Source organism: Sinocyclocheilus rhinocerous, unplaced genomic scaffold (genome assembly GCF_001515625.1).
Source record: "Sinocyclocheilus rhinocerous isolate Xijiao unplaced genomic scaffold, SAMN03320098_v1.1 scaffold2516, whole genome shotgun sequence".
In the NCBI taxonomy this organism is placed as follows: domain Eukaryota; kingdom Metazoa; phylum Chordata; class Actinopteri; order Cypriniformes; family Cyprinidae; genus Sinocyclocheilus; species Sinocyclocheilus rhinocerous.
This window is the reverse complement of record NW_015639821.1, coordinates 492482-508929: the sequence shown is the minus strand read 5'-3', so window position 1 is coordinate 508929 and position 16448 is coordinate 492482. Positions and strand designations below refer to the sequence as shown.

At 37.4% G+C, this 16448-nt stretch overlaps 1 protein-coding gene across 1 annotated transcript in view; it reads right to left on the bottom strand.

Moving 5' to 3' along the window:
* Positions 1-16448, bottom strand: part of LOC107752181 (RAB6A-GEF complex partner protein 1-like) — a 32531-nt gene that overhangs the window by 7495 nt on the left and 8588 nt on the right. Inside the window, exons 2-4 of the mRNA XM_016568075.1 lie at positions 9639-9746; positions 1758-1837; positions 754-861 (exon numbers count right to left, since the gene is read on the bottom strand). Coding sequence (XP_016423561.1) covers positions 754-861; positions 1758-1837; positions 9639-9746 — 296 coding nt within the window. The remainder of the gene's footprint in view (positions 1-753; positions 862-1757; positions 1838-9638; positions 9747-16448) is intronic.

The following is a 16448-nucleotide window of genomic DNA, read 5'->3' as shown; positions in this document are numbered from 1 at the left end:
ATTTTTTTTTATTATTGACTATTTGAGTTGGGAGAAAAAAAAAAAAAAAAAGATTTCGGGTTCGGGCTCTAAATTTAACTGTGCCGCTCGGGTCAGGTCAGGTCAGACAATCTCGGGTACGGGCCGGGTTCGGACTTCACTTTAAAGCCCGTGCAGACCTCTAATAGACAGACATAAAATACTGAAATACACATTTTATTTTATTTTATATATACTAATTAAAAAAAATACAAAATTACTTAACTAAAATTAAAATAAAAGAATTCAAAATATTAATTAAAAGCTTTAAACAGTATGTTACTAAAATGATACTAAAATGACACTGGACACACTTATTACACTTATTATTACACAGATATATAGACGTGTGTGTGCGTTTTTGTGACATATGAGGACACAAGTTTGTATAATGACATGGGTTTGACAGGTATTACAAGGAAAAGGTGACTTATGAGGACATTACCCCATGTCCCCATTTTTCAAAACGCTTATACATCATACAGGGTGAGTTTTTTTTGAGAAAGTAAAAATTCACAAAGTTTCCTCATTACGCCTATGGAATGTCCCCACAATTCACAAAAACAAACGTGTGTGTGTGTGTGTCAAAACAAAATCTTCAGATTGTGCTTCAGATTTCTCTGGGACTGAGACGGATCATGTGACACTTTGTACAGATGGTCAAATGCTTTTTTTTTCCACTGAAGCTCAAAATGCTCTTTGGATCATTCCGAGTGTGTGTGTGTATTTATGTACCAGCTGATTGGAGCCTCCAGGTCGACGGGTTTCTTCATCTCTAAGGTCAGAGCTGGAGCGCACTGTTCCTCTTTATAACCCGGAGTCACCTTAACACGAGCACTGCTCCTAAAACATACACACACGTACGCACACACACACACACGGGGAAGAACAACATAATCAGTTTAGTCTGAGAGTTCATAATGCTCCATTACACACACCATTATAAACACTCATAATCATTCCCAACTCATTCTTATTGGCAGATGATTACAGGAAACCTGCAAACATGAGCACATCGACACACAAAGAGACAGACAGAATGTGTGTCAGACACGTCCTGACATGACAAACATCGACCTGAACGCAGCTCTCAGCAGCTCTGACTCTGTGTGTGTGTGTGTGTGTGTGTGGTTTGGAATTTCAGAGTCTAATCAAGGTCAGTGTGTGTGTGTGTGTGTCACCAAACCGCTGTGGGCTACAGGTGTGTGTGAGCAAATGCGTGTGTGTGTGGGGGGGTGTTTTGTAATTTCAGAGTCTAATCGAGGTCAGTGTGTGTGTGTGTGTCACTAAACCGCTGTGGGCTACAGGTGTGTGTGTGTGTGATTGTGTGTGATTGTGAGTGTGGACATGTCTTTGCAGGAAAGTCGACAAATACATGTTCTGCTTAGAGAAACGTCACATGAGCTCATGGTTCTAGAGAAGGAGAACATTTTCCAGAGTCGGATTCCGTCGTTCAAACAGCATCAAACCTCACGATGCATCATGATTTTGTTTTTGATATTTTTGTTTTGGCAGCCATGTGGAGTTCTAGAAAAAAAATAAATGCATAAAACCAAAACAAAACATGGCGGTCACTCTTCTTCTCCAGAGCATCCATCTACCGTACACTCTCTACACTCAAGAGGAACATCAACAGGAGAAAGAACAATGACAACATGACTGAGGAACAGGAAGAGGAAGTGATGCTGGGGCGGGTGGATCTGCTGAAGCTAAAAGAGGAAAGGTCAAGGGTCACTCACTTGGGATAGACGGGCTCGTACAGGTACTTCTCATCAGTGCCTCCGATGATGTCGAACAGCAGGACGTAACCATTCGCAGCCTGGAGAGAGAGAGAGATCATTGATGAAGGTGATCAGGTGTCAGAGGTGTAGAGTAACACACACTGTTTAATTGATGCAGGACACACACACACACACACACACACATTCACACAAGAACTGCACGCTTTCTCCTCTCAGATTGATGAAGTAGCGCTCTTGACTGATCTACTGCTCTAGAGTAGCGCTTCTCAACCAGACAGCAAGGAAATGGAATGCTAAATGTCAATAATCAAACAAGTGACCATATATAACGTGAATAGTTTATTAGGACAGCACAATAAACAGATAACGGAGGTGAAACACACTGACGTCAAAGGTTGTGTATCCAATTAAACTCTACAGTATTCGGCACAAATTCATCTACTCAAATTAAACGGATGAAACATGAACAGGTGGTGTGATGCTCATCAACCAAACTACACAAGTTAAAACACGAGACAGGTTCAACAGGGCTGAAGGGTAAAGCACACGCGCTCTGTGTTTCAGTGCTGAAGCGGCACTCAGACTGCTGTTTGACACAGTAAATGTCAAGAATTGTACTCAGAGCAATGCCAAAAACGGTCAAAACACTTCAGAGGAACAGAATGGAAAAGCCGTCACCATGACGACCGCATGCAAAAAAATGGAAGGAAAAACTGCGAAACACTCATTATGAACACTGACATCTGAAAGAACGACAGAAATAAAGATGACGCCTACAGATCCAGATGGAAATCAAGAACATTTACAATGCACCATTCAACACAAGACTAATGATGAACAAACTATCAGCAAGGAAGCATTAAATTGTTGAAAAGTAAAGACATTTATAATGTTACAAAAGATTTGTTTCCAATAAATGCTGTTCTTTTGAGCTTTCTATTCACCAAAGAATCCGGTAAAATAAAATGCATCACGGTTTCCACAAAAATACTGTGCAGCACGACTGTTTTCAACACTGATAATAACCAGAAATGTTTCTTGAGCAGCAAATCAGCATATTAGAATGATTTCTGAAGATCATGTGACACTGAAGACTGGAGTAATGATGCTGAAAATTCAGCTCCGCATCACAGAAATAAATTACAGTTTAACAGATATTCACATAGAAAACAGCTGTTTTACATTGTAATAATATTTCACAATTTTTACTGTATTTTTGATCAAATGAATGCAGTTTCGGTGAGCAGCAGAGACTATATAGCAAATATGTACTTGTAAATGTACTATGTATATGACTTGTTTTCTTGAGACAACTTAAGAAAAGCTGGTCTCTTTATGTTCAGCCGTACACGTGGCTAAGAGGACTCAAAATACTTCAGACACACGTGGAAAGACTGAGGGGTTCAAAACAAGTGGAAAAGGCTGAGAGCGAGAGCTTCTGGAAGGACAGATGAAGGGAAAACTGGAAGGAGACGCAGTGAAGAATGTGGAAGCAGAGAGAGAGAGAGAGAGAGAGAGAGAGAGAGAGAGAGAGATGAACTTCCTGTAGAGTTCAGCACCCAGAACAGATTGTTTTCCACAGCTGGAGCGAGACGCAGCCAAAACTCCCAGAATCCCCTCAAACACTCTTCAGGCGGGCCGCAGCGCTTTCTTTAGACGCGCCGCTCTTCCTCCTGAATGCCGCTTTACTCTGTTCAGAACAGACGGGCAGCAGTGAAAAAGAGGAAGTGATGCATTCCGTCTGCGTTGCGTTGGGTCGAGACGTCTGACGGATTTTAGTGAATCGCTTCGTTCAGATGGTTCGTTTCGTGGAATGACTGAAAGAAATGATTCACTGAAGCAAAACAAGCATGCAGTGCAACACTCGGTCTAGGTTTTGAACAAACCGCTTCACTGAATTGGTTCTTTATAATGAATCTTCTTAATAATCAACTGAATCGTTCAGATAACTCACTTCCTAAATGAATCGTTTCAAATTAGGTCTAAAATTATTTCTTAGAATAATAATGTAACTGTGTTATTACTATTAACTAAAACTATTAAAACATTTTTTGTTAATTGAAATAAAGATGATAATGCAACGTATTATTTTCATTTATTTTCATTTGAAAAAGTAAAAACTAAAACTAAAAAAATAAATGAATAAAAAATTTAAAAATATATATATATATATTTAAAATAAAATATTTTTCAAAAATACTAAAATTAAAGTGAAAATACAATCTAATTCACAATGTTAACAAAAATGATACTAATAACACTGGTTAATGCTTTAGGCCTGTGTTGATTAGTTGTGGATCACATGACTAGTAGCTCAGTAACCTGTAATAGCTATTACGAATCACATGAATGCAAAAAAGGGAAACATTTAAAAGCCATTTGAATTTTACACATCCCATGTTGACTTTAACATTGACTTGCTGACAACTTTTTTTGGACAACCAGTCAAGTAAGAACGAGTAGCTGCTGTTGAAGCCGAACAGAGAGATGATCAGACACACATCAGATCTGCATACGACTGAACCTGTGAACGGCTGCAAACTGCTCTGAGATCAGACTCAACTCTAAACACACCCAGCAGCAACCGAAGACACACATCTGATACGGGAGCACTTGTAACACTCCAAAGAGAAAGGAAAAAATGAAATCGCATCATATGACCCCTTTAAGAAACAAAATGCAACAACAGCCAAACGCAAAAAATATGTGGAATATATGCTAAAAAAAATTTTTTTTATAAACAGCATGGCTTAAAACAAAAAAGTGTTTCAAATGTATCTTTTTTTTAATTGCTACAAATCACAAAGTATATTAAAAAATGTGCTTCAATGATAATTTTTTTTTTACTTTTTTAAAAATATATTTAAAAATATAATTGTCCAAAATATATATATGAAATTATTTTATTTCAGAAATCGCTAGTAAATTTCACAAAGAATTAAAAAGAAACAGCAGCAACACATTGAGTTAAACATGAATTTTTTAAGTCGAAAGGCTAAAATTGGAGTTTCTTTCTAAAACGTACTCCAATAATCTTATCTTTTCTAAAACTTAATTTTTTTTATAGTGCATGTAAATAAACTTATCGAAAAAATATAAATACATTTGAATGTCTATACTAGTGCTACATTTTTGGCAATATTTTGATGCAAATTTTAAAAATATACTTACAAATGTTTTTTTTGCTATATGGGTACACTCTGTGTAAAGGTCCCCTAAGAAGTGAGCTGCCTATGTAGGGAGCAGATATTAAGACAGCTCACTAAGAGCCAAACGTGAGCCAGAAACTCACACAAAGCCTCTCGGAATGTCACTCCTTCCTGTTACAGCTGGTTGCTCAGCGACGGAGGAATCGCAAGGAAGTCACTGTACAAACGGCAGCATTCCAGAACACAGCTGAAGAAAACCTTCACGCAACGTAAAACACGACGAGAGACGCCGGCCGATGCATCAGTTTACACTGAACATGATTTGAATTGTCATCAGAAGAGCAGAGAAACATTTGCACACCTGTGCTTTACATATCACTTTACATCAAACACAAACAATATCAACACACCAATGTGTGGAGTACAGATTCTGAATACTCCAGACAAAACCATAAATATCAGTTTTTAATTTCACTGAAAAAAACTAAAAAACAATAAAAAAAACAAACACAATAAATAATGAATAATAAAAATATAAGTAATAAATAGCTAAAAATAAAATTCAAAATTACATAAAAATAAAATTCTAGAATAAAATAAATAAAATCTCAAATAAAATAAATTTAGAATAAAAAAAAACTAAAATAATGAATAAAATCTATATTACAAAATAAATCTAAACATAAAAATAAAATAAAATCTAAAAAATAAATATAGAATAAAAATGTAATAAAATCTAAAATAAAATAAACCTAAAATGAAAATAAATCTAGAATAAAACAAAATTTAGAATAAACCTCTAAAATAAAAAAAAATAAAATTTAAAATACCCTATGGTAGAGGGGGGGAAAACCTTGCATCATTGTAAAAGGATTCAGATTTAGCATTTAGTGGAGGTAACCCTCTGCGAGCAGACTTTAACACAGCAGTCTCCAGTGTTTCTACACAACGCTGCCATGTTTAACTGCATCTCATTTGCGTGTCCTGAACCGCTTGTTTGCTGAAGGATGATTACAGGAGTGAACCGGACCAGCAGCGGATCTGATCCATTACGTATACACAGGATAATGGATCGTTTCCAAGCGTCATATGAATTCTGATTATTGTCTTCAGTCACCTGTCATGGCAGGAGAAACGCATTGAAATAATTCCCTCCAGCGTACAGCCCTCTAACATCGAGCAATTTCACACAGGTTTCACAATTTCATCAGTCATGTTTCCTTTAGATAAGAGAAAAAAAGTTACTGTTTGTCAACTCAAAAGAGTCTGCACCAGATCCATACATCAATGCATGCGTGACAACCTTGAGAAGAGACGCGCAGTCATCAAAGCGCCATGACTTTCTTTCTTCAGTGGAACACAAAAGATTTTGTGAAGAAGGCTGGAAACCAAACAACACTGGACCCCAGTGACTTTCTTTGTATAAAAATAAATAAATACATTTTTAAAAAACTTTCAATCAAAATGTTTTCAAAATTAAGAAATTAAGACGGCCATAAATATAGTAAATATAAATACTGTAATTTTACAGTTGTAATGTAATATAAAATAATAATAATAATAAATTATTATTATTATTGTATAATTATAATTATTATTGTTTTTATTATTATTATTATATTTTCTTAAATATGTTTTATTTTAGATTGAAATAAATGGCTGAACACAATATATGGGTGAATCTCTCACTCTATGTTCAATTACTCTATGCTAGATTCACATTAATAAAAACATTACCATTCATTACTAAAAAAAATCTGCATAAATTTTACACATACTGTAAATCCTTCACAATTTAAGTATTTTTTAAATAAATAAAATAAACTACAATAAAAAATAAATGAAACCACAATTCTAAAAATCTTAAATGGGGGGTTATGAAATAAAGGAGCATTTTATAAAATAAAGCAACAACCCTGAAGCTGTACATTACAGCGATTTTTATATTTTAAAAAATGCACCGTGTCATGTTTAGATAATCATAACAAGTGTTTGTGGTTTTTAGGAAGGCACCAGGTTCAGCGATCTGCACATTTACATACAGACAGGACGATAAAAGCGTCAAAACACAGTGAAAAGGCTCAAGTCAGCGATTCTCAGGCTGTTGATGTGGTGAGAATGAACCAGCTCCGATTTGAGCAGCACACTAGCAGCAGATTTACATTCGTCATCAAGCCGCTGCATGATTCTGACTTCCTCTCTTAACACAGAGCTGCTGATGTGTTTCGGCCCTGTAACGAGGCCGTTTGCAAACAAACTCCAATCTGACAAACGAGTCAAAAACACAAATAAATACAGAAACATGGCATTACAAGTTTTACATTCCAGCTATTGCACTGTTTACTGTCAGACTCGTTTCACAATCAAATGAGTGTGTTTCAGTCCCAGAAATAACTGCTGTAAATAATCCAGACGGCAGAAACACAGGTTTGATTTAAGCGTGTCGTTAGGTCAGATTGTCATCACAGCGATGCCTCATTCCCCTGCAGAAACCAAACAAGAGTCCTCAGATCTGACCGATGGGACGGAGCACATCATCAACCAAAACAACACTTATCCGATTCAACTGTCACTGAACAAAACTTCATCTCCTAACAAGTCCAAAATCACTAACACATACTGTCCAGCACAGATAATCTGTATTTAATTTTTACAATGAAGACTACAGAAATTACACTGGATGTGTTACTTTACATTTGATTACCTTAACTTCTGTAGTATTTCTTACGTGAATAAAAACTTACTTAACCTGAAAAACTTAGTTTCATAGCTCTCATTATTCTATTGCATTTATATTTGTGCTGTTGTTTGCAATTTTTTTATTTGTTCTTATTTTATTACTGACTTTTTACTTGTGTTTTTTTTAATGAAAATAAAACTTTGCGTTGAAGAAAAGTAAATTTTTGTTTGTGTATGCTGTCAATTATAGTTCTTGGAAAGAAAATCGGAATCGGCAAAAATCGGTATCAGCAGGTCACACTAACGAAAAATCGGAATCGGCCAAGAAAATTGCAATCGGTGCATCTCTAAAAAAACTATATATATATAAAGATGAAGATGATGATATAAAAAAATCTTTAAAATGTGTGCATAATGTGACTTGATATGATTATATGTGATTTTTCTGCATTAAACAAAAAAAAAAACACATTTTCATACAAGTTTTGTATGAAAATGTGATTAATATGTCATAAAAACCAGAAATGACCATTTCTTTATGCAGTTTCTTACTTTTAGAGTCGCTGCAGAAAACAAAAAAATTTAACAACAACAAAAACTGGAAATGTTGCTGGAGACGGGCTTATTTAAAATGAAAACTCATGCTCTGCTAGCAGGAGGCGCTTTTAGAGTGATAAAACTAGCTGTTTCTCCAGTAATGGCTGTAATCAAAGCAGCTCCGCTCATGAACGCTTCTTTATCAGATCAAATGAAAATGCCATCGAAACTTTTCTGAAGACAGTCGGTTCCCTTCACAGATACATTTATATAAAACACCCGCGACATTTTTTGATTTTGAAACGTGCAGTGCTCATGTTTATTCAACGAAGTCAAACGGCACAAATAAATCAATGTATGGGAAACTGGTAATGTATATCGAAATATCGGAAATGTGTTTAAAAATCATATCACCGTTATTGAAAAAAATTATATCGCGATACATATTGATATTGAATTATTGTCCAGCCCTAGATGGTGGAAAGGGTTAATCAGCCAAATCCAGAAAGGGCTTCCAGATTTTAGAGGATGCTGTGATGGATCAATAAAAGGAAATCAAATCACAGTACCGTACTGTAATGAACGTGACTGACAGACGTGAGCATGCAAAGAGTCAAACGTGGAGCCATCTCTCCTCGTCTCGGTCTGTGTGTCTGCATTCATACAGCAGAATGACAGCAATTATCAGCCAAACAAAAGAGAAACGGCAGCGCTTGTTTTGTTCACTATATGCAGTGACGGACACATTAACATTTCAACAATCGTCTCGTCTGTGAAGGACACGTGTGACTGGAGTAATTATGCCTAACTTCTGGAACAGCCCTCACACATAATGCCTTAAAATACCACTAATGTGGGCGACTCGCTAGGCCTGTTAAGCGCTGAGATTAATGCTATTCTGCCAGCATGGAGAACTTTCAGGGAACATTTGTGGTTGAAGAAACGTAGTTACAATCAATCGATCAAACTCCACACAAAAGACTAGAGGCGTGTAAAACTACATATTTTGAAAGTCAGCTACATGACTTTTCTGAGGGACTAGTTGGAAAGACTGAAGGACTAAATCACTCAGAACACCCTAGCAACTGCATAGCAACACCCTTGCAACTGCATAGCAAGCACCTAAAACACCCTAGCAGCTACCTAGCAACACCCTAAGACACTCAGAACACCCTAGCAACTACCTAGCAACACCCTAAGACACTCAGAACACCCTAGCAACTACCTAGCAACAGCCTAAGACACTCAGAACACCCTAGTAACTGCATAGCAATGGCCAAAAACACTCAGTACACCCTAGCAACTACATAGCAACAGCCTAAAACACACATAACACCCTAGCAACTGCATAGCAATAGCCTAAAAACATTTGCATCACCTTATCAACTGCATAGCAACAGTTTGGCATCATGGTGGCACCTGCTGGATGGCACAAGTTCTCGCTACATAACAGACAGATGGGTCACCTCCTCATTAACCGCACTCACATGAGAGACAGAAATGTTTTACTCACCGCCACTGCGATCATGGAGTCGTCGGGCTTCCATTCCACCTGCTGATAGAAGCCGAACTGTGCGGCTGCTTTCCCAGACTCGATATAACTGACGATCAACACGCTGGGCTAGAGACAGAGAGAAAGAGACAAAATGAGACATTCATTTGAGTCAGTGTGGTTTAGTTACGTACCGAGTCAATCATCATCACTAGTACTAGTGCTAGCACAAAGTAGGGCTGTGCGATTAATCGAAATCTAATCGAAATCGCGATTTGAGACGTTGCGATTTCCTAATCGCAAAGCCTGCGATGTGGACGCGATATTACTCTGTTCCAGAGCATATGCATGACTGCCAGCCTTGAGTTGCAGTCTTACTAACCAATAGAGTGAGCGCACCTACCCATACTGTGCTGCACATTATTGACAATATTGAGCTGAAGCTTGACTTTCCAAATTTAAAATCGCAAATCAAATCGCAATCGCAATATCTGTCAAAAAAAATCGCAATTTGATATTTTCCCCCAAATCGCACAGCCCTAGCACAAAGAGTGCTTTAGTGTTTGAGCTCAGACCTGAATGATTGCTCAGATCATGCGTGCTGTTTATGAAGTGATCAAATGCACCATTTTCACCTGCTGGACCAGAAAACAGCGGAACAAAATCCCAGACTTTGAAATAATACTTGCAACCCCTTAGTAACTGCTTGGCAACGGCCACTCAGAACACACTAGCAACAGCCTAAAACATCCAGAAGACCTTAGCAACTACATAGCAACTGCCTAAATCACTCAGAACACCCTAACTGCATAGTAACAGCCTAAAAACATTAATAACACCCTAACATAAAAAAAACATTTAAAAACATAAAAATCAGAACACCCTAGCAACTTCTTTAGGCAGCTGCCAGAGAACACCCTAGTAACTGCATATCAACTGACTAAAACACTCTAGCAACTTCACAGCAACCATCTAAAACACCCAGAACACCTTAGTAACTGCACAGCAACAGCCTAAACATCCTTGCAACTGCATAGAAGCAGTTTGGAATCATGCTAAATTATAAAAAAAAAAGTATAAAAAATTTTCTTAAATGTGCTATAGGCCTAAACCTCTCAGAACTCCTTAGCAATCACTTAGCAACACCCTCACGTAAACAACACATTTTCAGTAAATATAAAAATCGAATTCATTGTTCAGTTTGAAACTGAATCTGTCGTATAAAGCACAGAAGTGAAAGTGTCCTGAAAAGCAGAAATGACAGAGAAGCAAACATTTAGAGGAACTAACTACAAACTGCAGTAAACACAAAATAAGTGCATGTCTAAACAAATTTAGGAATATGACTGCTACATGATTCACACAGCAACAGAACTAACTGCATTAAAGTCATTTTAGTTTAATGTTCACTGCTTGCTAATGATTACACACAATAAAGTTGAGAATAACCCAAAATACTCATAAGACAAAATGTAATAAGACACTGAAATTACACCGAATAGTCTAATAGTGGAAAAATAAACGTTTAATGTCTCAAAGCATGTGTGTTTATGTCTTTATTTTACAGATCAACAGAAACGCACAACATTCTCCCAGTGAAATGAAGAGCAGCAGGGAAACACATCAGGAGAAACGAGAGACGGAGACGGATTTGCAGATGAGAACAGCGCTCGGCCACAAAGAAAAACACCCAAAAATGGAAGCAAAGTGTTGGTTTCATTCTGCCAATGGGGAGCTGTAAAACTCAACACACACACACACACACACACACACACACGCGCATGTGTGTAAAACTCATGAAAAACTTACACTAACGTCACAGAGTTGCACTGCATTTACCTTCAGTGTGTGTGTGTGTTCAGGGGTCACGAAAGGTCAGACGGGCTTCAGATTCCACACGAGAGGAACGAGCGGCGATCAACAGCCACATTCACAGCGGGTGTTCGTGATTGACAGCCATATTTACTATCGGACCTTCTGTACGGACAAAGTCACTTTCTGATTCTATTCCCACAATGGCATTGATAAAACACCTGCAACCATAGCAACTGAGATATTAACATTTTAAACTTTAATGTTTTCTTATTTATGCTAAGCTATTGTGTAAAACTGAAGTAAACTGACATCAAAAGCGGCACATTTAGCACATTTTTAGCAGATGAATTTCAGGCCGCTCAGCCCACGTGACTGTAAAACTCATGAAAAACTTACACTAACGTCACAGAGTTGCACTGCATTTACCTTCAGTGTGTGTGTGTGTTCAGGGGTCACGAAAGGTCAGACGGGCTTCAGATTCCACACGAGAGGAACGAGCGGCGATCAACAGCCACATTCACAGCGGGTGTTCGTGATTGACAGCCATATTTACTATCGGACCTTCTGTACGGACAAAGTCACTTTCTGATTCTATTCCCACAATGGCATTGATAAAACACCTGCAACCATAGCAACTGAGATATTAACATTTTAAACTTGAATGTTTTCTTATTTATGCTAAGCTATTGTGTAAAACTGAAGTAAACTGACATCAAAAGCGGCACATTTAGCACATTTTTAACAGATGAATTTCAGGCCGCTCAGCCCACGTGACGCATAGCCTGACTAAATGAAGAAAGGAAAACAGCCCTGACAAAGAAGAGAATATAGCAAAAATCATGCAGCAAAAATCACATCAATCGTCTGCACTATTGATGTCATATTTGAAACATGCATTTTCTGTAAAGCTATAAGTATAACAGTATCGTTGGAACCACTTTTTGATTTTTTTCCCAGCTGATAAACTATAAAAACACTGTCTGCCAACCAGAATCCATCTGACTTTAAAGAGCTCGAGCATTTAGAGCGAGAGACCACAAAACCACAGTAAATTAATAATAAACAGAACATTATCGTCCGCTGGTGTGAATGCTCATATAGTTATCGTTCTTGGTGAGAACAAGCCTTAACACTTAAACATTTAGGCTAGTGTGATCACTCACGTACTAACCCTGACAAACTGTCTGTGCAAAACTGTCTATTATATATTAACAGGTGATGACTAGGGGTTGAACAACTTCTGATTTTTTGAAGTCGACTTTTATGTGATGAAAGTCGAGTCGAAGTCGACTAGTCGCTGATGATGTCATTAATGAACAAATAAGTCTGGAGCTGTGATAAACAGCTTGTGCACAGCTATGGCATATGACACAGCGCTGCCCACATGGCTGTTGCTCCTATAACAGAATAAGCTGTTTAAAACATGCATTCTCCTGTTCAATTTCGAGCATCCAGTAATATAATCACACGTCTTGTGGAGCGCTTTCAGAGTATGCATTTATTTGTCATTTGAACTGTTTGGAAACAGAGCGTAAATGTGGAAGTCCTTCAAAGATTTCTTATCCTGTTGCGCCCTCTATAGGACCAGCGACTAGTTGACGTCAAGCTTAAAGCGTCATGGCAGAGCATTGAAGTCGATTAGTCGACTAGTCGGTGCAACCCCTAGTGATGACTAGCTTAAAAACTTCAGGAAGAATATTATGTGCTGCACGTTTCTTTAAGACAAGACACCACAGGCGCACAGGGTAAAAAATGTAATCAATATCACCATATTTTCCCCAGCTGATTAATCACAGCACATTAAGAAAATTATTTTGAATTACAAGTTTTCTGAAACATGTTATGTTTAAATATGCAAATGAATCATTATCTAATTAAATATGCAGTAATTTGCATACACTACCAAAACAGAATCACTCAATAAATCAGAAATTTTTTTTTTTTTTACCATGTTTTTAGGAATAAAATATCATATAAAGCAGTGTGAATGAGGAAGCACTTTATTTTACAGTGCTGTTCCTCATGCACATACTATGTACTTCTTATAGTAATTACAATAACTATGTAATAACTAGATACTAACCCTGAACCTACCCCTAAACCTAACCCTACCCCATGTAGTTACCTTGTATTACCAGAACTTTCTTATGTAGGTACACTGTAAGTACATGTAAGTAAACGTGTATATTCTAAACTGACTTTTTCTACCAAAGTTATTTTCTGGTAAGATATCTGTACTTTTACTTAAGTGTGGCTTTTAGGTACTTCACCCACCACTGAGAAACACTCAAAGGTGTATTTTGGATATTTGCTTTCTACTATTCTGAAAATGACACGTTATGAAAGCAAAACGGACAAAAACTTCAAAAATTACAATGGTTTTGCCTGTAATGTCTTGTCTAAAAATCATCATATTTGCCATCCTGAACAATACAAATCAAAAAGACAAGCAGAAGAGTTGTGTCAGTCACAACACATTTTAATCGATCCTTCACTGTCCTCATGTTGCTCTGTTATGATTGATTTACTGTAACAAAACAAGAAGAGCAACACTACCCTACTCTTCATCATCACCATCATCATATTTCACATCTGTGTATGTGTGTTTTTTAGTGTCATGTACATTTGAGTACATCTCTCTAATAAATCACCTAGATTTAGTGTCATGGCACATTAAATGATCTATTTATAAGTTAATTATTCGACCCAGCAGCTCATCAGACAAATGAGTTCAACTCTACAGACGTCACATCATCATCAGATCACAAAAACATATCTAAAGGGGTAACTGTTGAGCTGACTGAGGCCTTTATTATTACCTGAACGATAGTGATTCACATCACAGGGAACGAGTGGATCGAGACACAGCCCAGATGATCACTAACCCCAATTACCTGATATTTTAGATCAGTAATTTGCAAATGTGCAGACATGCAAACACAGCATCAAGGAACTCAAAAATGTGAAAAATCACCTGCAAAAATAATAATAATGACTGTTTCCAAACACACTGTCTGTCATTGGTCAGTCAAACAGATAGTCCCGCCCCAAACTCACATGATTGGTTGAGTCAGAAGTTGACATGTGTGGCTGCTCAAACAAACAGAACAGTGTTGCAAAATCATCACAATGACTGATGTACAGTGAGTTTAATTTAACAGTTAATGGTTAATATGATGGTTATTGTTGACTTACGGCCCACCTGTAGTCCTCATCTTAGTTTCCCACACAGAACAGATTATATATGATCTCACAGTGTTACACAACACACACACACTGAGGATTTATTTCACCAGTGCTGTTGTGTAATAAGTGTGAATCTCCTCAGTCTGAAATATGAGTTTATATCTGCTACTGCCTCATTTACAGACGTGTGTAGAATGATTCTAAATGTACGAAAAATTCCTATGAATGATTTATAAAATGTCCATATGCACAAAGAAATGTTCCTAAATGCACTCCTCTTTATAAATCAGTTCATCTTAAATTCATGCGCATCAAGTGGCCTAAATATCCTGTTACAGAAGTATTTATGTAATCTGATTTTAATCATTGTGTTTGGTCATTCATGTTTGGAATGACATAAGGAGAGCAAATGGTGATAGAATGATCTTCTTTAGCTGAACTATCCCTTTAAATCTCGTTCCTGATCCCGATCCTGTGATCAATAAAATCTGTAGGTTAAATAGATGTGATTGATGTTAAACATGCCGGTCTCAGTGACAGGAAGCACAGCAGCCGATCACGGGAATCTTAGTGCTGTGTTCAAAATATCGATACGACGATGTATCGTCACAGAGATTTTACGATACGAGTGTGGCACGTGTGCAGCAGTGGACCACGCTTAATTTGTTTAAAATTTTTCATAACGTTTAAAATGGAGTAGAAAAGTGCTAGGCTTCTAAAAAAGAATGAATAGAGCATATATATAGGCTACAACAAGGTTTAATCTGGCCGCAGAGGAACACAGCTGAGTTGCCTGATATAAAGAGACGTAATACCCGAAACAGAGCTTCCCACTTGTGCAATACGGAAATATCTGCTAAGTGTGCTACTTATCTTTGTCAACCTGGCAAACGTGCATGCGCTCTCTCTCCACTGCGGATAAACGCGCTTGCTTTCTGAAAACACCGGTTTTAGTTTTAGCTTGCAGTTTAGCGATCAATAATACAGAACATAAAGAGCTTTAAAAAAAATAATTGCATATTAAATCGCAATCGCAATATTGGTAAAAAAAAAATTGCAATTTGATTATTTTCCAAAATTGTTCAGCCCTACTTTGAACTCGTGCATCTTCGGAAGCGGAGCTGCGCGGAAAGTTACAAAAAATGTCGTGCACACCGCCACGCGAAACGACGTCGCGCGCACTCAAAGCGAACTTCCGCCAACACCGCGATGACGTCATATTTGCCGCGTACTTGCGGACGCGTCGAGTATAATCAGCCTTAAATCAGCCTTGAGCGTGTGTGCGTTAGATACAGTGAAGACAGCGCGTTAGTTTAGAACTCTTCTAATTTTTTTTTTTTTATCGTAGAGAGTGTGTTAATTTGAGCAATAATAACCTACCAGCAATGTAATTGATTTTTTTTATATATTAGAATGAGTACATTACAATATAAATTTATTTGAACAAGCACATTACTATTTATGGGCTTAAAAACAAGACGCAAACAATCAGAATATTGTACCTGGTGGGGAGTGCACAATGTAAACATGAAACATAGGCCATTACCTATATTGTACTGTGGTACAGTTATGGAGGCCCTTCATAATGCAGAGGTCAACTGCCTGCTCTGCCAATAGTTAGAAATGGCACTATAGTAAGCAGTGTGAGGTGAAATTCAGTGCAGTCATGTATCGGGATATGTATCGTACCGTGGCCTCTGTATCGTGATACGTATCGTATCGTGACTTTGCTGGTGATACACAGCCCGTTCACCAAACCCATCTTGAGTGTTTGCTGCTAAAAAGCTCATTTTTTAGTTTCATCTGACCATAGAAGCCAGTCCCATTTGA